General features: G+C 38.4%; 1 protein-coding gene across 1 annotated transcript in view; it reads right to left on the bottom strand.

Moving 5' to 3' along the window:
* The window catches only part of CDH17 (cadherin 17), a 121,882-nt gene that overhangs the window by 41,847 nt on the left and 59,358 nt on the right, over window positions 1-20,677 (bottom strand). The window contains exon 2 of the mRNA XM_043977726.1: window positions 11,850-11,920. Coding sequence (XP_043833661.1) covers window positions 11,850-11,900 — 51 coding nt within the window. The 5' untranslated portion in view covers window positions 11,901-11,920. The remainder of the gene's footprint in view (window positions 1-11,849; window positions 11,921-20,677) is intronic.

The following is a 20,677-nucleotide window of genomic DNA, read 5'->3' as shown; positions in this document are numbered from 1 at the left end:
CACACCTATGAGGAGCCAGCCTGGTGTAGAGTGGCTCATCTATCACTGATGTCTCACCCCACAGTGAACTTTGTGAGGACTCTTCAGAGAAAGAAAGCATATCAAAGACCTTCTAGAGTTGTGAGTTGCCTTGGCCATGTGTGTCCCTTACATGTGAGCCTCACTAACATTATACTTTTAATTTCATGTTCACTCTCCCCCACCTCCCCAGACTCTATGTTTCTTTGTGAGAAAGTATGCCCCAGGTTGTTGGGTCTTTTTAGGGTGAGTCAAAAGGGGATACTTTGTAACTACTATTTTTGCCATGTTATTTTAGTAAAAGCCTTTTCCTAAAAGCTAATTGAGATTATTGGCTGATTGTTAATGTGAAGCACTCTGGTGAGAACTTGTGAGCTAACTGTGTTAAGAGGATATCCATAAATAGGGTTACCCCTAGAACCTCAGGTAGCAGTTGCCCCTCTAGGTACCCAATCTGTCAATGCAAGTAAAAGCTGGGAGAATGAGCCCAGAGAGAAATGTTGCAAGAAAAAACTGGGTAGGCCTCTATGTGGAGATGTTGAATGAAGTGAGCAGAATCTGGAGAACAACCTACCCAATGACCACAATAACTTAAAGGAAAATAACTATGAAAGATTTCACAAATCAGATCAAGACAATGGTCAGTTATGACTTCTAAAGGCTTAGCAAAGAAGTGATGGACTCTAGAGATACAATCTTTTCAGACACAGCCATTGTGTGGCTATTATCTTATTGGTTACCAAGGAGGGGTGGAGGGGCAAGTCAGTAGATAGTAATAGTGATACCCAAAAAAAAAAAAAGAAAATTAAAAAGAGCATCAATGAAACATTTAAAAATTCACATAAGGGAACACAGACAAGCAGGGCAATTTTGTTACTATTGTGGAAATTTTAAATTTCATATTACTTAAAGAGCATCATTTTAACCTGTAGAGGTCTTTTTTTGTTGTTTTTGGAAAACTGTTATTCAGCACATTAGCTAACCCTCCTAATTTTCTACAAATTTAAAAAGTGTGCTATCTATAACTTTATTCACCATTAGTAAAAAATATGAAACAGAATATCATATATTCTTGAATTATTCCACTAAAAACCTCCCTTTAGGTTGCCATTAGTACTTTGATCATTTTTTAAAAAAAGATCTAGTCGTTCAGTCATTTCCATCTCAGTATTCAGTCATTTAGACCAAAGGTGTCAAACAGGTGTCAGAATGCAGCTGAACTAGGTTAAAATGCAATTGGGAAATCTTTTTACAAAAATAAGTAAAAATATAATAAAATATAGATGACGTCAACTTATGGTTTTCTGAGTCCATATGTACCCCACAGGAATCTTTATGCATGATTTAGTGTCCCCTTTCTATTTGAGTTTGACACTGCTGATTTAGACCATGGATCCCTCTTGTCCTCAAGATTAACATGAGATACTTTGTCAGTGTTCAGTACAATCTAGCTAAACTATATCTATGGCTTTCCTCTGATCTACCAGTCTAATAATCCTGTCAAAAAAGGAAATGAGGTTAGTTTGGCATGACCTATCTTGATGAAGCTTAAACTCAATGTGCCCCTAATCAGGTTTATTCTCTTTCCACAAAAATAACTTGCTTCACCTCTTGATTTTAATATTCTTTTTTTTTTTGCAGGGCAATGAGGGTTAAGTGACTTGCCCAGGGCCACACAGCTAGTAAGTTTCAAGTGTCTGAGGCCGGATTTGAACTCAAGTCCTCCTGAATCCAGGGCTGGTGCTTTATCCACTGAGCCATCTAGCTGCCCCTAATATTCTATTTTTAAATGTTTTCTATTCTGAATAGAATATTCTTAATATTATAAAATGCTCTTTAGCATTCACAAAGGACCATATGTTCAAAACCTTGTAGGTATTATAGTGTATTTTCCATAGTACAGTGGAAAAAGTGTTGGATTTTTGTCAGTAGACCTGGGTTTGAATCCTGACTCTGCCATGTTACTTTCACAACCACAAGCAAATCATTTAACTTCTCTGGGCTTCAGTTACCTCATCTTTGAAATGAGACTGGTTAGACTAGAAGTCCTCTAAGGTCCCTTCTAGCTCTAAGCTTATGGTTCTATGATCTCTGATGCTTTCCTCTGCCTCCTTTTCTCATATGCAATCAGTTACCAAGTCCTGCCAATTTTAGCTCTGTATCATTTCTCATCTCTTACCTACTCACCACTGTGGTAAGCTACTTATAACTATCCATAATGGATTATTTACTAGCCTCTTAATAGGCTTCCTCCCCTTTCTTACCTCCCAGTTCAATCCATTCTTTATACTCTAACAGAATAATCTGCCTCATGCACAGATTTAGTCATGCCATAGCTATCTTCAAAAATCTTCCAAACTACCTACTGATATCTAAGAAATGTCTTGATTTCTTTTTCTGGAGTTCAAAGCCTTATCACTACCCTATTTTCCCAACTTTGTGCCATCCAAACTAGGTTTCCATTCTTGTTTCATTATTACTTACCTTGATACATGCAATGAGCTCTCTCCAAACTAGATTATTCTCTATTCCAATCAACATGCCCTGCATTTTCTCCTCTCTGTGTCTTTGTTCCCACCATCTCATGCCATGAATGGCCTCCCTTCCCGCTTGTGCCTATTGAATGCCTTCATACCTTAAAGTCTAAATCAAATGCAAACTCTTGTATGAAGTAAGTGTTCTCTGATCTTCTCTTTTGGTATCAACTTTCCCCTTCAGATTTTATTGATGATGCATTATTTTGTATTATCCAAGAGTTTGCTGGAGCCAGCTCATACCAGCTTGAGAGAGCCAATTGTTACAGTTTCAGAGTGAGCATTTATACCTCAGGAACTGGCAAATGCTACAAATCAGGTCTAGATTTATTGTTTTGGTGATTGTCTAGATTTAAGAAAGTGATGGAGAAAATATGAATAACGAAGATTAAACTTAAAACTATGTCCTACATGTTTGTTTTTTTAAAAAGGCAGTTGGGTTTTTGTGTGTATGTTTTTGTTTTTAAGAGGGGCAGTTGTTAAACATTCCAACATAACCCTCATTATAGTTGTTTTTAATTTTATCTGTTTCTTCTAATTAGACTCTAAGTTCTTTGGTGGGTGGAGGGAGGGAGTTTATGTTTTAGATAAACTTTGTTTCTCCCCTATACCTAATTCAATACTATGCAAGTAATTTTTAAGGACCCCAATAATAAAGTGGGGCTCAGTTCATTTGAGTGATTTGCCCAAGATCACACAGGTAGTCAGTGGACCAGGATTCAGATCTTTGTTCTCACTGTGTGGTTTTAGGTTTCTTTGAGCCTTGGTTCTGCCATTCCTTAAACAAAGTGGTTTGACTAAAACGTCCCTTTCAGCTCTAACATTCTGCAGTTTCAGAAGATTCATTGAAATCAAGTCAAAATCCCTTGAGAGTTACAGATAATCTGCTAATAAACAAGCTGTCCAAAGTCTTTCCCTCCCTCCCAGCCTATTTCCCAAAGTTGTTTTTTTTAAAGCTGAAAGACAAATTCAGCTTTGTAAAGCTGCCTTTAAATTCACATTTGACACTTCATAAACCCAGGATGTTTAGGGAAGATCTTTCTTTTAAAACTTTAAGAAACGGACACTGAACACACGGAAGAATGTCAGCGCTAGGAAAGTCACAGGGGAAGCCACATGGCTAACCTCTGAATACCTAAATATTAATTCCAATTAAGTAAATGAATGTGATTACATGAAGCCCCTGAACTTTCATTAATTAAAGTCCAATAGCAGCAGCACAAGACAGAGCACTTTATATGAACTAAAGAACACTCCATCCAATGTCAGATAAATTTTTTAAATCTTAGATAAAGATTATCTTTCTTTTAAAGGAAAAATTGATTTTGTTTCCTAACTTCCCCTTCATTCTCATCTACAAGGACACTCTTCTTTTGGTAGGAAATAAGGCCCTTGAGGAAAAGCACTATTTTTTAACTTTGTGTCTATCCCCAGTGCCTACCACAGTAGGTGCTTGTTGGTTGGTTGTTGACTATGTTGTAGAAGGGATTCTTTTTTCAGGTATGAGTTTGACAAAATAGTCTCTGAGATTCCTTCTTAACTCTAAGATTCTATGAGTCTGTGATTTTATGAATAAGGAAACTGAAGTCTGCCCTGAAAGTTAAAGGACCACCTATCTCATGCCTGATGCACTTGCTATTTTCAAGCTGTAGTTCATAGTATTTCATATTGTAGAGCTAAAGTCATCAAAGCACTTTCAAACCCTTTATAATTAATTAACAAGAGGCAGTCAAGTGAAATGAATAGAGAATTGACCATTAAAGCCAGGAAGACCTGGATACAAATTCCACTTTTTATGCATCCTGGCTATATGACCTGGACAAGTCACAGTTTCTTAGAAGGTACCAACATCTATTGGTAGAAGAATTTCCTAGACCAATGAAATCACATATCCAGTCTCTGTCTCTGTCTCTCTGTCTCTTTCCATATATATATATATATATATATATATATATATATATATATATATATATATATATATATACACACACACACACACACAAATATGCATTGTATGTATATAACATATTTTAAAATATTGTGTATTTTAAAATTCTAAATGTGGGTTCTAATCTGTCCCCCCAGTTTTGGGGGGAAACTGGCTAAAATCATTGATAAATGAGTTTAGGCTTTTTAAGGGTTTATTAAAAAATATAAGATAGTAAAGGAAGAGAAGATTGAGAACAGATTTCTTATAACATGGAAATCCTATCCTTCCTAAACCTCCCACTTGAAGTCATGCCACCAAGCCAATGTCTCGAACCAAAAAAAGGAAGAAGCCCTTCGCCAGTGTTGGCTTCCTACTTCATGTCCTCCTCAAGTTGATTGGCTAGTAGCCTTGATTGACAGTACCCACTAGCAAACGTAACTTCCTGACGCCAAGAAAAGCCACCTGGCGTGCCCTCAGATGCCTTCTCCTCATGGCGGAGCTTTCCTACAGTAACTGTCCAGCAGGTGGCGTCATTCCAATTGTTACAATACATTTTATATAAATATATACACATATATAGTGATGTGATTTACAAAGTGTTTTATCTACTTTACTTTATTTGAGGCTTACAATAGGTACTGCATATATTTTATCTCTACAATATGTAAATTGAGGTTCATAGAGGTTAAGAGACTTGTCCTAAGTCACAACTCTAATAAGTGTCTGAGGCAGGATTTGAAGGCAGGTTTACCTTACGCAAAATCCAGCCCGCTCTCATTTGTATCCACAAAGGCACTTCTGAATTCAAAGCATAATCTCTGCTCCACTAAATCAAGCTGTAGTAAAACAACAATGTGTATGTCGAAGTATGTCCTCAAGAGCACAAGAGGACACAGGAAATACCCTGTGGTACCCAGGCTGCTTCCTGCCCTGTTCCTTCCCTGAGCATCAACTATGGCATGTTTGGTGAGGTACTAGTTCAGCACTCTGGCTACCCTCCTAGGGGTTTCTCAGTATGCCCAGTCACCATGACTGCTATGCCTTAGGACTCCATGAGAAAGAGACCACAAACTGCTCCCCTCAGTTTATCAGTAATGCACTTGGATCACACTATTTTCTATTTCTGTCTTTCAATATCCCTGCCTTACAGTTAAACACCACTGATGAATCTACTATCCATTAATTTGTCTAAAATTTTCATGAACCTATTTATACCCCTCCATTGAAGGTAACCAGTTGCTAAAGTTTTTTTTTTTTTCCTCTGTAAAGTAGCATTTTTTTTGGTGAGGCAATTGGGGTTAAGTGACTTGCCCAGTGTCACACAGCTAGTAAGTATCAAGTCTCTGCAGCTGGATTTGAACTTAGGTTCTTCTGAATCCAGGGCTGGTGCTCTATCCACTGTGCCACCTAGCTGCCCCAGCATTTCCTAAGTCTTTTCCCAGTCTCAGCAGTCACACCCTTAGCAATCTAGTTTTCAGAATGGGGTGCTTACCCTATGCATATACCCTTAGTGACTTCAGTTATCTTCCCTCTCAACTTTTATCCTTCTAAACTTTTTTAAAAGTTTGTTCTATATTTTCCACTAAAAACCTCCTCTGTGACATGGGGGTCATCGGAGAGTCTTGAAAGCTATGTCAAGGAAGCACCTAAGTTCTGGCAGGTCCTGGTAAGTAGAAAAGTCTTTTTAGACACAGTGACATGGCAGGGCCACACTAAGTTCCTGGAGGCTCCCCTCCAGAGGACTAAATTCCAGGGGAGTTCTTGACTCCCACAACTGAGTTCCCCCCTTTCTCCCCTCCCCCGCCCCATGAATTCTCTGCTCCTTAATGTATTCAAGTAGAGACAGCTAAGTGGTACAGTGGATAGTGTTACAGTGTCCTTGGAGTCAGGAAGGACGATGGGATTTCTTCAATTCAGGAAGCATTCATTAAATACCTACTCTATGACCCCTGATAGCATGAGTAGATCACTAGACTTGGAATCAGGGAGACCATCATTCAAAACCTTTTTTTAGGCTCAGACTAACTTTGTGACATTGGGAAAGTTGTGTGACTTCTTTCAACCTCAATTTCCATATCTGCAAAATGGGGATAATCGATGAGCCTATCCATGGGGTTGTTGGGAGGCTCAAATGAGATGTCTAGAAAAAACTCTGCAAATTTTTAATGGTGTATAAATGTGAGTTCATCTACAAAGTGAGCTGGAGAAGAAAATGGCAAACCACTCACTCCAGTATCTTTGGCAAGAAAATCCCAAATGAGGTCATGAAGAGTTGGACATGACTGAAACAACTGAACAACAAATGTGGGCTAAAGACAAAAATGAAAGTCTCTCCCCTTGAGGAACTTACATTCCAATGAGGTGACATTGTGTACCCTTGTTAATTGTATACAAATAGATAAATATAACAGGCACATAAAGTAAATTCAAATTTCAGAGGGGAACATCAAGGGAATGGGATGGGTTGGAATGGAGAAGGGATCAGGAAAGCCCTCATGTAGGAGGTGGTACCCAAACTGAATCTTGAGGGGAGGGAGCAATTCTAAGAAGCAGATCCTGACACTTGTATTCATATTTATTCCATTTTTCCGATGAGTGGAAATGTCTATAGGAAACCATGATAAAAATAACTAGCATTTATATCCCATTTGAAAGTTTAATTTGGGCCCCCACCCAATCCTTTCAGGCAGGGTAGAAGGGAACAAGCATGTATTAAGCACCTACTATGTATCAGGTACTGCTGAACACTTTACAAAGATCTCATTTGATCTTCGCAACCACACTGGGAAGTAAGAGCTATTATTACTCTCATTTTACAACCGAAGAACTAGAAGTAGACAGAGATTGAGTGACTTGCCCAGGGTTCTCATACAGCCTGTAAAGTGTCTGAGGCTGGATTTGAACTTCGGTCATCCTGACTGCGGGCCCAGTATTCTATCCACTGCACCACCCAGCTGCCTCTAGGGAGGCAGTCTAAACATTTACCTCCTCCTTACTTTGGCCTCCCAGAATCTCTATTTTCCTTCAAAGCTCAGCTCAAGCACCACCTCTAACATGAGGCCTTTCTTGATTCCCATAACTGCTGATGCCAAGTGGCATAGTGGGTAGAATGCTGGGCTTGGGGGTCAAAAAGACCTAAGTTCAAATCCTGTCCCAGATAAGTGCTATTTTTGTGACCTCAGCTAAGTCCCTTAACCTTTCTCTGAAATGTAGATAAAGATAGCAGCTATCTCACAGGGCTGTTGTGAGGATCAAACAGGATAGATAACACAGGCAAAGTGCATTGTAAATCTCTGAAGAGAGAAGTGTAAATGCTAGCTACATTTATTTTTTTTTTTTGGCTAGGCAACAGGACTTGCCCAGGGTCACAGCTGGTAAGTGTCAAGTGTCTGAGGCTGGATTTGAGCTCAGGTCCTCCTGAATCCAGCACCAGTGCTTTATCCACTGTGCCACCTAGCTGCCCCCTACTTTTTTTTTTTAGCTATTATTAACTATTATATGTGTACACGTGGTCTTCCTTTTATAATACTTAAACTCCCTCATGGCATGTACTATCATTTTTTTCCTTTATATTCCTAGAACCTAGCACACAGTGATTACTTAATAAATGTCTGTTAATTGATTATTATTCTCCTTTTGCAGATTTTGAAACTAAAATTCAGAGAGGTAAGAATAATAATCAATTAACAAACATTTATTAAGTAATCACTGTGTGCTAGGTTCTAGGAATATAAAGGAAAAAAATGACAGTATCACAGCTAATACATATCAGGGCCAGGCTTCATGCCCAAGTCTTCTTTGATTCTCTGCCCAGAGAATCAAACCATAATCATCCCCCATTATACCATCATCACAGTCCCACCAACAATAGAAGCTCTTTCCCAGCACCCAGAGGGTGGCTTCATTATCAAGAAATAATTGCCGCAGGATGGTGTTTGACTTCAGGGCTCAAAGTTCAGGTTTTATATCATAGCCATTAATCTCTCTTCCTGTCCATTAAAACTGCTTTGGAAGCTATAAAAGTTTCAAAATTCTTGTGCATTCTCTGAGTCACTAAGGTTAATATGTCCGGGGCTGGGAGGAACAGGCCTACTGTTGAAAATGTGTAACAAAACACTGAGGGTGGGTTTCTTCAGAAACAGTTGGGAACCTCCCCCAATTCTAGGTATGGGTATTTCTGTTGATTTGTAGGGGGACAAAGCAGCTCAAAACATGGGGAATGGCTCAAATATGGGTCAAACCAGTGACCAAATGGCAATGGCCACCTTGACCTACCTGTGACAATACTCAGTGAAAGCTCCTCAGAGTTTTATTGTACTGAACTGTATTATAGCATGAGGAAAAGCTATGAAGGAGGTGAGGTTTGTCCTCGGTGCCTCAAGAGGGCCCATACTGCACCCTTTACCCTGCTTATCTTGATACCCACAGCCTCCTTCATTGTTCACAAGGCTAAGGTCCTCAGGTTCTCTCCTTTCATTTCTTTTCCAATCTTGCTCTTGGGAAAGGCTTTGGAAAACATTCATGATTGAGTACAAGTGACTAACAATGCCTTCCTCTGTAAGACTTCAGTATTTTCCCTGCATTTTAACAGATCATCAAATCCTTAAGCTCAGGAATCAGTCAATCAATAAACATTTATTAAGCATGCATTATACACCAGGCATTGTGCTGTGTCTCGGGGTCACTAAGACAAAAGTAAATAAATTCCTCCCTTCTAATGAGAGAGAGAACTTACACATGTATAGGCATATTTAGAACAAATTTACAAAGCAGGTGCGAAGTTGGGGAGGGAGGCCTTAACACCTCTAGGGAACAGGAATTTGAGCTGAGTCTTGAAGAAAGTCAAGGCATTTGAGGAGATGGAGTTAGGGGGGAGTGCACAAGATGGTGCAAAGGTGGGGCCAGAGGAGATGAGGGTCACGTGTGAGAAACAGCAAAAATGTCAGTCCAGAGGAGAATGACGGGTCACTTCAGGCATTAGCCACACAGAAAGGGCCATATGGTGTGATGGAATGAGAGCTGGAGTTGGAGTCTACAGAGACCTGGGTTTGAGTCCTGCATCATATAACCATGTACCCAGTCATTCAACCTCCCTTATACTCAGTTTCCTCATCTAATAAATGGTGATAACATCACTATAAGAAAACTCTGAAGAATGCGGTCACAAGACTGGTAGAATTGTTGCAATGAGACCATTAGCACTGGCTCCCAAATTCTCACTTAGCAAAGTATGATTCTGTGGCAAAGGAGAGCATCAAGCTGGGTCAGGTAGACAAAGGTTCAAGGCTCACCTCTGACATATATTGGCTGTACAACCAAGGGCAAGACATCTACTCTCTCAGAGCCCTAGGGAGCTCTCTAAAGTGCAGATCAGGTACCCATCTCTACTGCTAGATGAAGTTGCCAACCAGAAGTTCTCTGAACTAATGAAATCACAAAATAATAACAGTATTATCTCCCTCATGGGACTGTTGTAAGGATCGTAGTTCTAGAGCTGAAAAGAATCTCAGAGGTCATTTAGCCCAACCCCCTTATTTTACAGGTGAAGAAACTGAGGCCCAAGGAAGTTAAATGACTTGGCCAAAGTCACAACAAAAGTGAGAGATAGGATTTTAATTCCTATTCTCTGACTCCTAATCCAGTGCTTTAAATAGAAAGAAGGAAAGAATGGGCGCAAAGCACCCAGTAAGCTTTAAATTGCTCTCTAAAATATCCGTTTACTAGTCATCAGATATATCAGGAGATATATCCGAGACGGAGATGGAGCCATGAAGGAGGTGGTGGTAGTGTCACCTTTGAAATCCTACCAGCTCCCTGCACTCAGGACCATTCCAGCAATGGTGGTATGGGCATTTTCTTCTGGGCTATTGAAGAACTAAAAGCTATGGATAAGAGTAGAGTGGAAGGAAATTCAACCTCACCCTGAACCCTGGAAAAAGTATTGAAATGCAGCTTCTTGAAAACAAAACAAAACAAAAAATTTTAATTACAAAGAAAGAAAGAAATGCAACTTCTTGGATCCAAGGCAGAGAATTGCACTCCTCTGGGTTCTCCTTTGTGTTTTCCCAACTTGCACAGTTCTGCATGGACAAATTATGGACCCCAGATGGGTGAGTACATGTACAACTAACTACAAGGGAACAAAGGCCCCTCCCCACATCAGAGTATTCTCTCTGTTTGGCTCCTGCTCATCTGAGGCTACCTCCCATTTTGTATTATGCTTTAGAGTTTGCAAAGTACTTTTCTTAAAACAACTCTGGGAGGTGGGTAGTCCATTATTCCCATTTTGCAGATAAGGAAGTTTAAACTCAGAAAGATTAGCTATTAAAAACTTCAAAATTATGTTGACTCTGGTGGACCAGCTGGCCCATCTCGAATGCCTTCCCCAGAGGGAAGCCCCTAAGAAACCAGCGGCCTGTTAGTTTTCCTAGATCTTCATGTCTTCAATCCTCTTTTGTCTTCATTTTTATGCCCCTCCCCCAAAAAAGTCATGAAAACCCTACTTCATGCATTCACAAAATTAAATCCAGATAATTATGGAAAGTGAATGTAACAGAGAAAAGGAACGTTATGGATCCCCACTGCCCCCCCCCCCAGCCAAAAAAAAAAGCAGACAAAAACAAGCCTAAATTAAACCTAAAGCATAAACTGAAATACATTGTGGAAATCAAAGAAACAACTTCACTTCTTAGTGACCTAGGGCCAACATTCTTTAGTCAAAATGATTTTTTAAAAATAAAGAATTCAGCAAAAGCTATGGGGAAAGTTCAAATAGCACTCATGCTCCTTTGATTAAGCTCGTTAGATCATATAAGAAATTTGAAAGGCTGATTTTTTTTCTTTTCATTTTTAAACCTCACCCAGGTGATGGTGACGGTTTTTAGGGGCTGGAGGTGGGTTGGGGAGGGCAAGGGGGAGAGACATTTCCCTATCTTTCCTGAAGAACATTAATTTTGGACATTTTAATTAAGGCAGAGGAGCATGTGATTTACTTCCATTGAATTCTGGGAATGAAACCAATATAAACTTTACATCTTCTCCATCTATCGACCCAGAATTGGGTTTACATTTGTTCTGCAGGAAAGTTTTTAACAAGGATGGATGTTCCACTCTGATTTGTTGAGCCTACACCCCATCCTCTCTCCTGCCCCAGCCTCCTACTAAGCTGGGGAGGGGAGGGAGGGCTCTCCCTTGACAAGTTCCCCATGCTGAAGGCCGAGAGGAGAGGGAAGGGAAATTTAGGAAATCTGCAGAGGGAGAGGGGAGGAAAACTAAGGGAGATGGAGGAGCAGGAAAGGGCCACAAAATATCTAAATTGTCAGCACATTGTCTAGTGAAAAACAGAAAGGAAAACTCTTTGATCTTACCAAATAAAGTAAAAGGAGTAACAGTGACTGAAAAGAGGCTTGAGTCAGCATGTTTTCTTGGATTCAAACTCCTGTGGAAAAACCAGAGATAGGAATAATTAATGACTGTTCAAACCATCAGTCTTTCCAGTTATGAAAGATCAATGTTTTATTTCATGTTCTAAGACAAGGATAAAAGGATGGAGGGCTTGATTTGGAGTCAGACAGACATGGACTTGAATCTTCTGCATTTATTTGCATAGTGACTATGGGTAAGTTAATTAACCTCTCAGCCTCAGTAGCTTCATTTGTAAAATGAGGATAATAACCTACCTCACAGGATTGTTGTGAGACTCAAATGAGATTTTCCTAAAGAATTCTCTCTCTCTCTCTCTCTCTCTCTCTCTCTCTCTCTCTCTCTCTCTCTCTCTCTCTCTCTCTCTCTCTCTCTCCTTTCCTTTTTCTTTCTTTTTCCTTCTTTCCTTCCCTTTCTTCCTTCTTCCTTCCTCCCTACTTTCTTTCATTCTTTCTCCTCTCTCTTTTTCTTTCTCCTTCCCTTCCTCCCTTCCTTTTTCCTTTCTTTGTTTCTTCTTCCTTCCTTCTCGTCTTCTTCCTCGCTCTCGCTCTCGCTCTCGCTCTCCCTCTCCCTCTCGCTCTCCCTCTCCCTCTCCCTCTCCCTCTCCCTCTCTCTTCCAGGACAGTCTTTTACAGGGATGGATTCTCTACTGTTTAATTAGCTGAATCTGTGCCCTGTCCTCCTTGTCCTTCCCTTCTCCCTTATTGAGCTGAGGATATATATATATATATATATATGTGTGTGTGTGTGTGTGTGTGTGTGTGTGTGTGTGTGTGTGTGTGTATGTATATATATATATATATTACTTTATAAACCTTAAAGCCTCCAGGAGAAAAGAAATTAGTCTTAATCCTATAAGTGCACAAAAAGAAAATTAATCCCAGTCCTTGCCTTGTCTCCTATTCTTAATTACACCAATACCTTCTTCTGACACTTAGTACCTGGTGACTTTGGGTCCATTAATTAACTTTCTTGAACCTCAGTTTCTTGTCTATAAAAGGAGGGGTTTGGTCTATATGACCCGAGATCTCATCCAGCCTGATCTTAGATTCTTTGGTGAAATTCAGGGCAATTCATTACTACTTTTAAGGCCTGAGAGAAAAGTCCCATGTTATTGGAAAAGGAAGGTTGTTGCTTAGATGCAACACTATTTAGAGTCAAATCCCCTAAATCATTTTTATGATAAGGGTGTATCCTGCTAGCAGCCACTCAAAACATCTTCACCTCTATGATCCTCTCCAGTCCATTCCACTACAAAAGCCAAAGCTTTCATGATGCAATCACATTATCCTTATGCAGCCCTATATGGCTACTGAAGCAGGGATTATTAGCCTCATTTATCAGGCAAAGAAATGAAGCACAGAACTTAGCTAATTAGAAAAACCAGGACCAGAATCTAGGTTGACTCACTCCTAGACCTAGGCCTATTCTCTTAATTGAGAATTCATATGCATGGAAAATCAGAGAATGATAGAAATTAAGAGCTGGAAGGTATTTCAGAAGTGATGTCAGATGACAACAATGATAGCTAGCATTTATATAGCACATTAGGAATATATGTGTGTGTGTATATACGTATGCATATGCATACATATATACACACACACATATCAATATATCCATATATCCATCCATCCATCCATATATCCATATATCCATCCATACACATCCATATATTTCTGTATGTGTATGTGGGTATATGTATATATACATACATATAGACACATATCATAGACACGTATTATATACGTATATATACATATACACATATACTATACATGCATACATTTTATATCTACATACACACATATCCATATATATAGCCATATATTTATGTATGGGTATATGGGTATATACACACACATATATACATATTGTATATATATACATATTATATACACATGCATATACATTGTATATACATATACACACATATCCATAATACATCCATACATCCATACATCCATACACACACACATATATTTATGTATGGGTATATGTGTATATATACACACATATATACATGTTATATATACTTATATACACATACATATTATATACACATGTATACATATTATATATACATATACACATACACACATATCCATAATACATCCATACACATACACACATTTATTTATGTATGTGTATATGGGTATATATAACATATATACATGTTATATAGACATATAAATCTACATATATTTAGAATATCTCATTTAATTCTCACAATATCTTTGGGAGTCCGGTGCTATTATATTCCTATTTTACAGATGAGAAAACTGAAGCAGGAAGAGATTAAGTGAATAATGCAGGTCACACACCTAATATGTATCTGAGGTTGGATTTGAACTATCCACTGTGCCACATAGTACATCATTTTGCTAATATATACACAATGGGCCCCAGAGTGATAAAAGAGACTTGTTATACCACCTGCGCATAAGAATTTAAGTCTCTTGCCTGCCATTATCAGTGTTCAAATGCTTAAAAAGTCACTTTCCCATAAGAATCAGTTTGACTAATGCATGTAGACATCGCATTTAAATTTGGTTTATTTTCTCCTTTTGAAAGATCAATTACTTCATTAGTTTGAATACCTCTGCCGTCAACGCAGTGTGAAGCTCCTCCTTGCTTAGGTAGATGGCTTTTCCAGCTGTTTTAATTTAAAATAATTTTTAAAAACTATCTTATGGCCAATCTTTTGGTCCTCTGTAGACTATTAATTAAGCAGGTCCCCAGACAATAGACATCATCCATCGCTAGGATGATGCTGAAAGCCTCCCTTCGTGTTAAACAAAAGTGAGATATTTTTAATAATATTAATTAACAATTCAGATTTCTGCAGTCTTTCAAATTTTCTAAAGCACTTTGGTCACATACACAAAATTATGAGGCAAATAGTACAAATATTCTTGGGCACATTCTGCAAGTGAGAAATCTGAGGCTATTAAATGTTAAATGACCGGTCCCAGGGTCTGTATATGTCAGAGATGGGATTGAAATCAATGTTTCCTGACTCAAGTCCAGCATTCTATCCACTCTGCCATGTCTTTATGCCCTTCAAGCTAAATATCAATGTCCAATGAGTACTAGTGCCTACAAAATGTATTGTGCATATTAACTGATCAATCAACATGTATATGTGTATATATGTGTACTGTGTATATACACACATAGACATATACATATATGTATAGTGTATTGTGTATTTTTTAGCTTCAGTTTACCAGGATTTAATGATTAGAAACTTTCCTTTATAAAGGCACGTCCCCAATGCTTTTCTTTTCTTTTTAAAATTTTTAAAAACATTTTTATTTAAAGTTTTGAGTTCTAAATTCTATTCTTCCATTCTTCCCTACTCTCCTCCCTCCCTATACATGTGTAATTATGCAAAATAGTCCCATAATAGTCGTTTTATATAAGAAGACTCAAATAAAAGAAAAATGAAAGAAAGTGAAAAATATCATGCTTCAGTCTGTGTCCAATCAATAGCAGTTCTTTCTCTGGAGGCATATAGTATGCTTCATCATTGGTCCTTTGGGATTGTCTTGGATCATTGTATTGCTGAGAAGAGTTAAGTCATTCACAGTTCTTCATCAAACAGTATTGCTGTCACTGTGCACAATGCTTTCCTGGTTCTGCTTACTTCATTATGCATCAGTTCATGTAAGTCTTTCCAGGCCTTTCTAAAATCATCCTGCTTGTCATTTCTTATAGCACAATAATATTCCATTATAATCATATACCACAGCTTGTTTAGCTATTCCCTGATTGATGGGCATTCCTTTTATTTCTAATTCTTAGCCACCAAAAAAAGAACTGCTATAAAACACATTTATTAAGCACCTATTATGTGTCAGTCATTGCATTAGATGCTAACAATAGACCCTAAAAATGAAAGTTCTTGCCCTCAAGAAGATTATATACTATCAAGGGAGAGAAGATAGACAGGTAGACAGGTAGGATAGATTGATAGAATACAGTAGAAAGATAGAAGATAGATAGAGATATGATAGAGATAGAGACATAGATGTGATATATCCATGTAGACATAAACAGCATAAATACAAGGTAATTAGGGAGGAAGTGAATGTGTGTATGTATATATATACTTGTATATAAATATGAATTATATATATTTAGAATATCTCATTTGATTGTCACAACATCTCTGGGAAGTTGGGTGCTTTCAGCTCCATTTTACAGATGAAGAAACAGGAAAGGCCTCCTGTAGCAAGTAGTATGAACTGAGCTTTGAAGGAACCTAGGGGTTCTAAGAGGAATGGTAAGGATGGAGCATATTTCAGAAACAGAGGCCAGATTGTGCAAAGGCAATATGAGGGATGGCTAGCTGGCCCATAGATAAGAGGAAGGGGGTTAATATATTAAGGTTGGAAAGATAGATAGGAGACAGGCACTGAATGAACTAACAAAGGAGTATAAATTTGACAGTATGCATAGCTGTGTGAGGAAATCTGCAAACACTACAAATCAGGGAAGAATTTATTGTTTAGTTGATTGTCTAGACTTAATAAAGTGATAGAGAAAATATTAATAATGCAGATTGAACTTTCAAATATGCCTTGCATACAGTTTGGAGATCTGGTTGTTAAACATTTACCAGTATACCACTGAGGGTAGCTTAGTGGTACAATGAATAGAGCACCAGTCCTGGAGTCAGGAATATCTGAGTTCAAATCCAGCCTCAGACACTTACTAACTATGTAACCCTGGGCAAGTCACTTAATCCTGTTTGCCTCAGTTTCCTCATCTGTAAAAAATAAGCTGGAGAAGGAAATGGCAAACCATTCCAGTACCTTTGCCAAAGGCCCATGAAGAATCAAACATGAGCGAAAAGCAACTAAACATCAAACAACAAGCACACCATTGACTTAGCAGTGTCAAGAAGCCATTGGTCTTGAACAGGGAAATGATGTAACCAGACTTGTGCTTTAACAGTGTTACTTTGATAAATATACATTAGTCACATCATACTACAGAACGAAACACATGGATTGAGTTTCTGAGATTTAAATATTTCAGTTTCATGAATGGAACTTGATTATTGCCAAACATTAGCAAGTGTTTAAAATTGACATGCTATAAATAGGTTGACATATTTTAATTCTCGAAGCATTAAAATTACAAATGATCTAAAAACAACTCTTTTGAATTATATTTAGATTGAATTAAACTGGTATTGCTGGCAAAGGGCATCATTTCAAACAAACGAGTAGTTCCCATTTCTCAGTAGAAAGGCAGCACTGGACAGGCAGATGCTAACCACCTCACCTTAAGTGGCATTGGTAGCGTTTCTGCTTTGTAATAGAATTGGGACTCAAATGGGCAAGAGACAATGCTAAATAAGCCCCCCAAAATATTTTTTAATTTTAGATCAATATTCACAGGGAAGCCATTACTTATTTTCGTAAGTCCAGAAAGTAAAGACAGATGAGTTCATGATGCACATTTTCTGTCACATTCATTCTCTTCCATTAAAGAAGAGTTGCCAGGAAGAGGTGGAAATGCATCTTTTTCCATTACCACTACCAGCCTTCTATCATTTACTTGGGGACAAACTAACTTGGGTTCTGGCTTTAGCTCAATGCTCCTTTCAATGTACCCATTGATTTTTATTTGCCAACATCAGGATGTCTGAGCCCTGAATTCAGGTGTTCTAGGGCCTTCTTTTGGGAAGAGGTGGGGGCTCTGGTGGATAGAGCTCTGGTCCTGGAATCAGGATGGACCTGGGTTTAAATCCCTTCTATGATATTTGAAATCTGCGTAACCTTGGGCAAGTCTTAGAATCTTCTCTGTGCCTCACTTTCTTTATCTATTAAATGAAGAAGGCTTGTTGTAGTACAAAAGCTATGCTCCTGTGATCCTGAATTTTGTCCTGCCACCATATTATGCTCAGTTGAGACCTTTACAAGTCAGATAATACCACTCCTCCTTTCATAACTTACAATTTTAAAAGCCCCTCCATGAATGGGGTTCTTGTCTCCACAGAGGCATCTCACACAGTCAAATGAAGCACGGAGTTACATAGTTCATCAAAAGGGAAAGATCCACTTCTACCAGGATTATATAAAAAGTGAACTTTGACCTCTCCAGCAGGGCTTTGTCATATTTTTTTTTTCCCTTCATGGAAATCGGTTTCATTGAACATTGTCATAAACAGGTCTCTGAATATGAGTCATAAAGTCTTTAATGATACTTATGGCACACCATGTTTTAAATTACTTTCAACAAAGCCTGACCAGGGATACAGTTTGAGTTTCCCCCAGTCAATATTTAAAAGAGGATTGAAGCCAACTTTCAGGTAATTTCAGTGACATTTTTTGTCTAAATTATCCAAACCAAATAGGGGCAGCTAGGTGGCACAGTGGCTAAAGCACTGGTCATGAAGTTGGGAGGATCTGAGTTAAAATTTCACCTCAGACACTCACTAGCTGTGTGACCCTGGGCAAGTCACTTAACCCCAATTGCCTTAAAAACGTCCAGGGCCATCTCTAGTCATATGTTTGTGCATATGTATGTGTATGTGTATGTGTATGTGTATGTGTATGTGTATGTGTATGTGTATGTGTATGTGTATGTATATGTGTATGTGTGTGTGAATGAGTGTATATGTATGTGTATATATCCAGATATGTGTATGTGTGTATATATTGTGCGTGTATATGTGTATGTGTATGTGTATATATATGATAGATATAGATATATAATAGATATATAGCTATATCTATCTATATCAATCTATCTCTATGCCTATATCCAGATAAATATATAGATAATCAGGATGACTGGAGATGGTCCTGGATATTTTAAAGACATATATGTGTGTATATGTGCATATATGCATGTATATATGTATATGTGTATATGTGTGTGTGTGTGTATGTGTATCTCTTGCCACTGGACCCAGATGGCTCTGGAGAGAGTGAGGTTGGTGACTTTGCACAGCCCTCCCTCATTTAAATCCAATTCAGTGTGAGACATGAAATTGCCTCCTGATGTCATGGCCCTCTTCAGGAATGAAGAACAAACAACATCCAAACCAAATGCTCGGGTTTTCCACCTTTTGATAGGGTTTCTCTGGACATCAGTACAGTGAACAGTGAAATTGTCCATTTTTGTAAAGCTACTACATTCTGTTTTTTCTGAAGTGAAATTTTAAAAGTCTTTCATATAGGGGGCAGCAAGGTGGTGCAGTAGATAAAGCACCAGCCCTGGATTCAGGAGGACCTGAGTTCAAATCTGGCCTCAGACACTTGACACTTACTAGCTGGGTGACCCTGGGCAAGTCACTTAACCCCCATTGCTCTGCAAAAAAGTCTCTCATATATCTTTTTTTTTAAATGTAGTCATTATGTATACTATACATAGACATAAATATAAATGGCAAATGTTCTCCATGGCAGCTGTCTGAGAAACCCTGAGGACACAGGGCAAAAGTTCTGATATTCACCAATGGAAGATCTTCAGTTCTCCATGCTATTTGAATGAAAACCAGACCGCTTTTATTTCTGGAAACTTGACCTAGTGGCAATGTTGCTTCAAAGTCATTCACAAATAGTGTTTGTCCTGAGGATTACTCAGACCTCACTATCAAGAAAGCTCTATAACTAGTAGCAACACTGACATTCATCCTCAGAGTGAGACTTGTTTTTTTAAATAAAGTTCTGGAGTCATCCAATGTCTTGCCACATAGCAGAGACATCATGAGCCACCACACCTAGTCACGTATTGAGTTTAGTCCATTCTACATTTTTAACAAAAGCTTCCTTCCTTTAATGTTTACTGTCCCTCTTCAAGGAAGTCATATCATATTTCACTTTGTCAAAGTCACCTTCCGGAACTGAAATAACTCTTCTTCCTTCAGTAGCCATACTGAGTTTTCCAAAGAAGGATGTATTTCAGAAAAACAGCACCTTTTCTTTTCCTTACCTTCTTTCCTTTACAGATGCCTTCTAGTTTGTAAAATAAGCTATGAATTCTAATTCTGGCTATAGAAGAGGCTGGCAACCTCGAGACTGGGGCAGTGGTGTGCTGGTAAATATTTAACAACCTGCTTGGGTTGGGGAGGGGTTGGAATATATGGGGGACACACTTTTAAGTTGAATCTCTATCATTTTCTCTCTCACTTAAGTCTGCATAATCAACAAAATAGGAAATCAAACCCTGAAAATTTATTAGTTCTTGGAGCCAGTACACCCCTGGTTAAGAGTCTTTTTTGTACTGAACTCTTTAGACTGTAATTATGCAAGACAGAAACCATCCCAATGAAACTACTCACTGAGGATAATTCATTCTCTTCATGGGTTCCAATGCACTTAAAAGGATTTTTTAAATGTTCAGAGTAGAACAAACATCTTAACAATGGGAACTCTTTACAAGTTCTCCTTAAAGGAGTTTTTGTCATATCCTCCTTTATCTCAGTAAATACAGTGAATCTCTAGGCTCCAGTTCTCCAAGTCTGTGAATCATTCAACGGACAAGTGCTTTTCTCCTGCAAAATGAAGCTGACGGAGGGTGAACTATACAAAGCTGAGAAACATTCATCACAACTATTAAACCCATTCTATAGAAATTCTGAGTGCTTGGAACTTAGTGCCTAGCCCTATGGCAAAGTCAGCTCTACTAAAGATTGTTCCAAGGCCAAGGAGCTGATAAATCACAGAAGTGAATGACTGAAGCGACTATTTTAAAACACTTTGGGGAGTTGGAGAGCACACCCAGGCAGAATGTACCTTGAATGCCTGACCTC

This window comes from Dromiciops gliroides, chromosome 1 (assembly GCF_019393635.1).
Source record: "Dromiciops gliroides isolate mDroGli1 chromosome 1, mDroGli1.pri, whole genome shotgun sequence".
In the NCBI taxonomy this organism is placed as follows: domain Eukaryota; kingdom Metazoa; phylum Chordata; class Mammalia; order Microbiotheria; family Microbiotheriidae; genus Dromiciops; species Dromiciops gliroides.
This window is presented reverse-complemented; position numbering and strand designations above follow the sequence as displayed.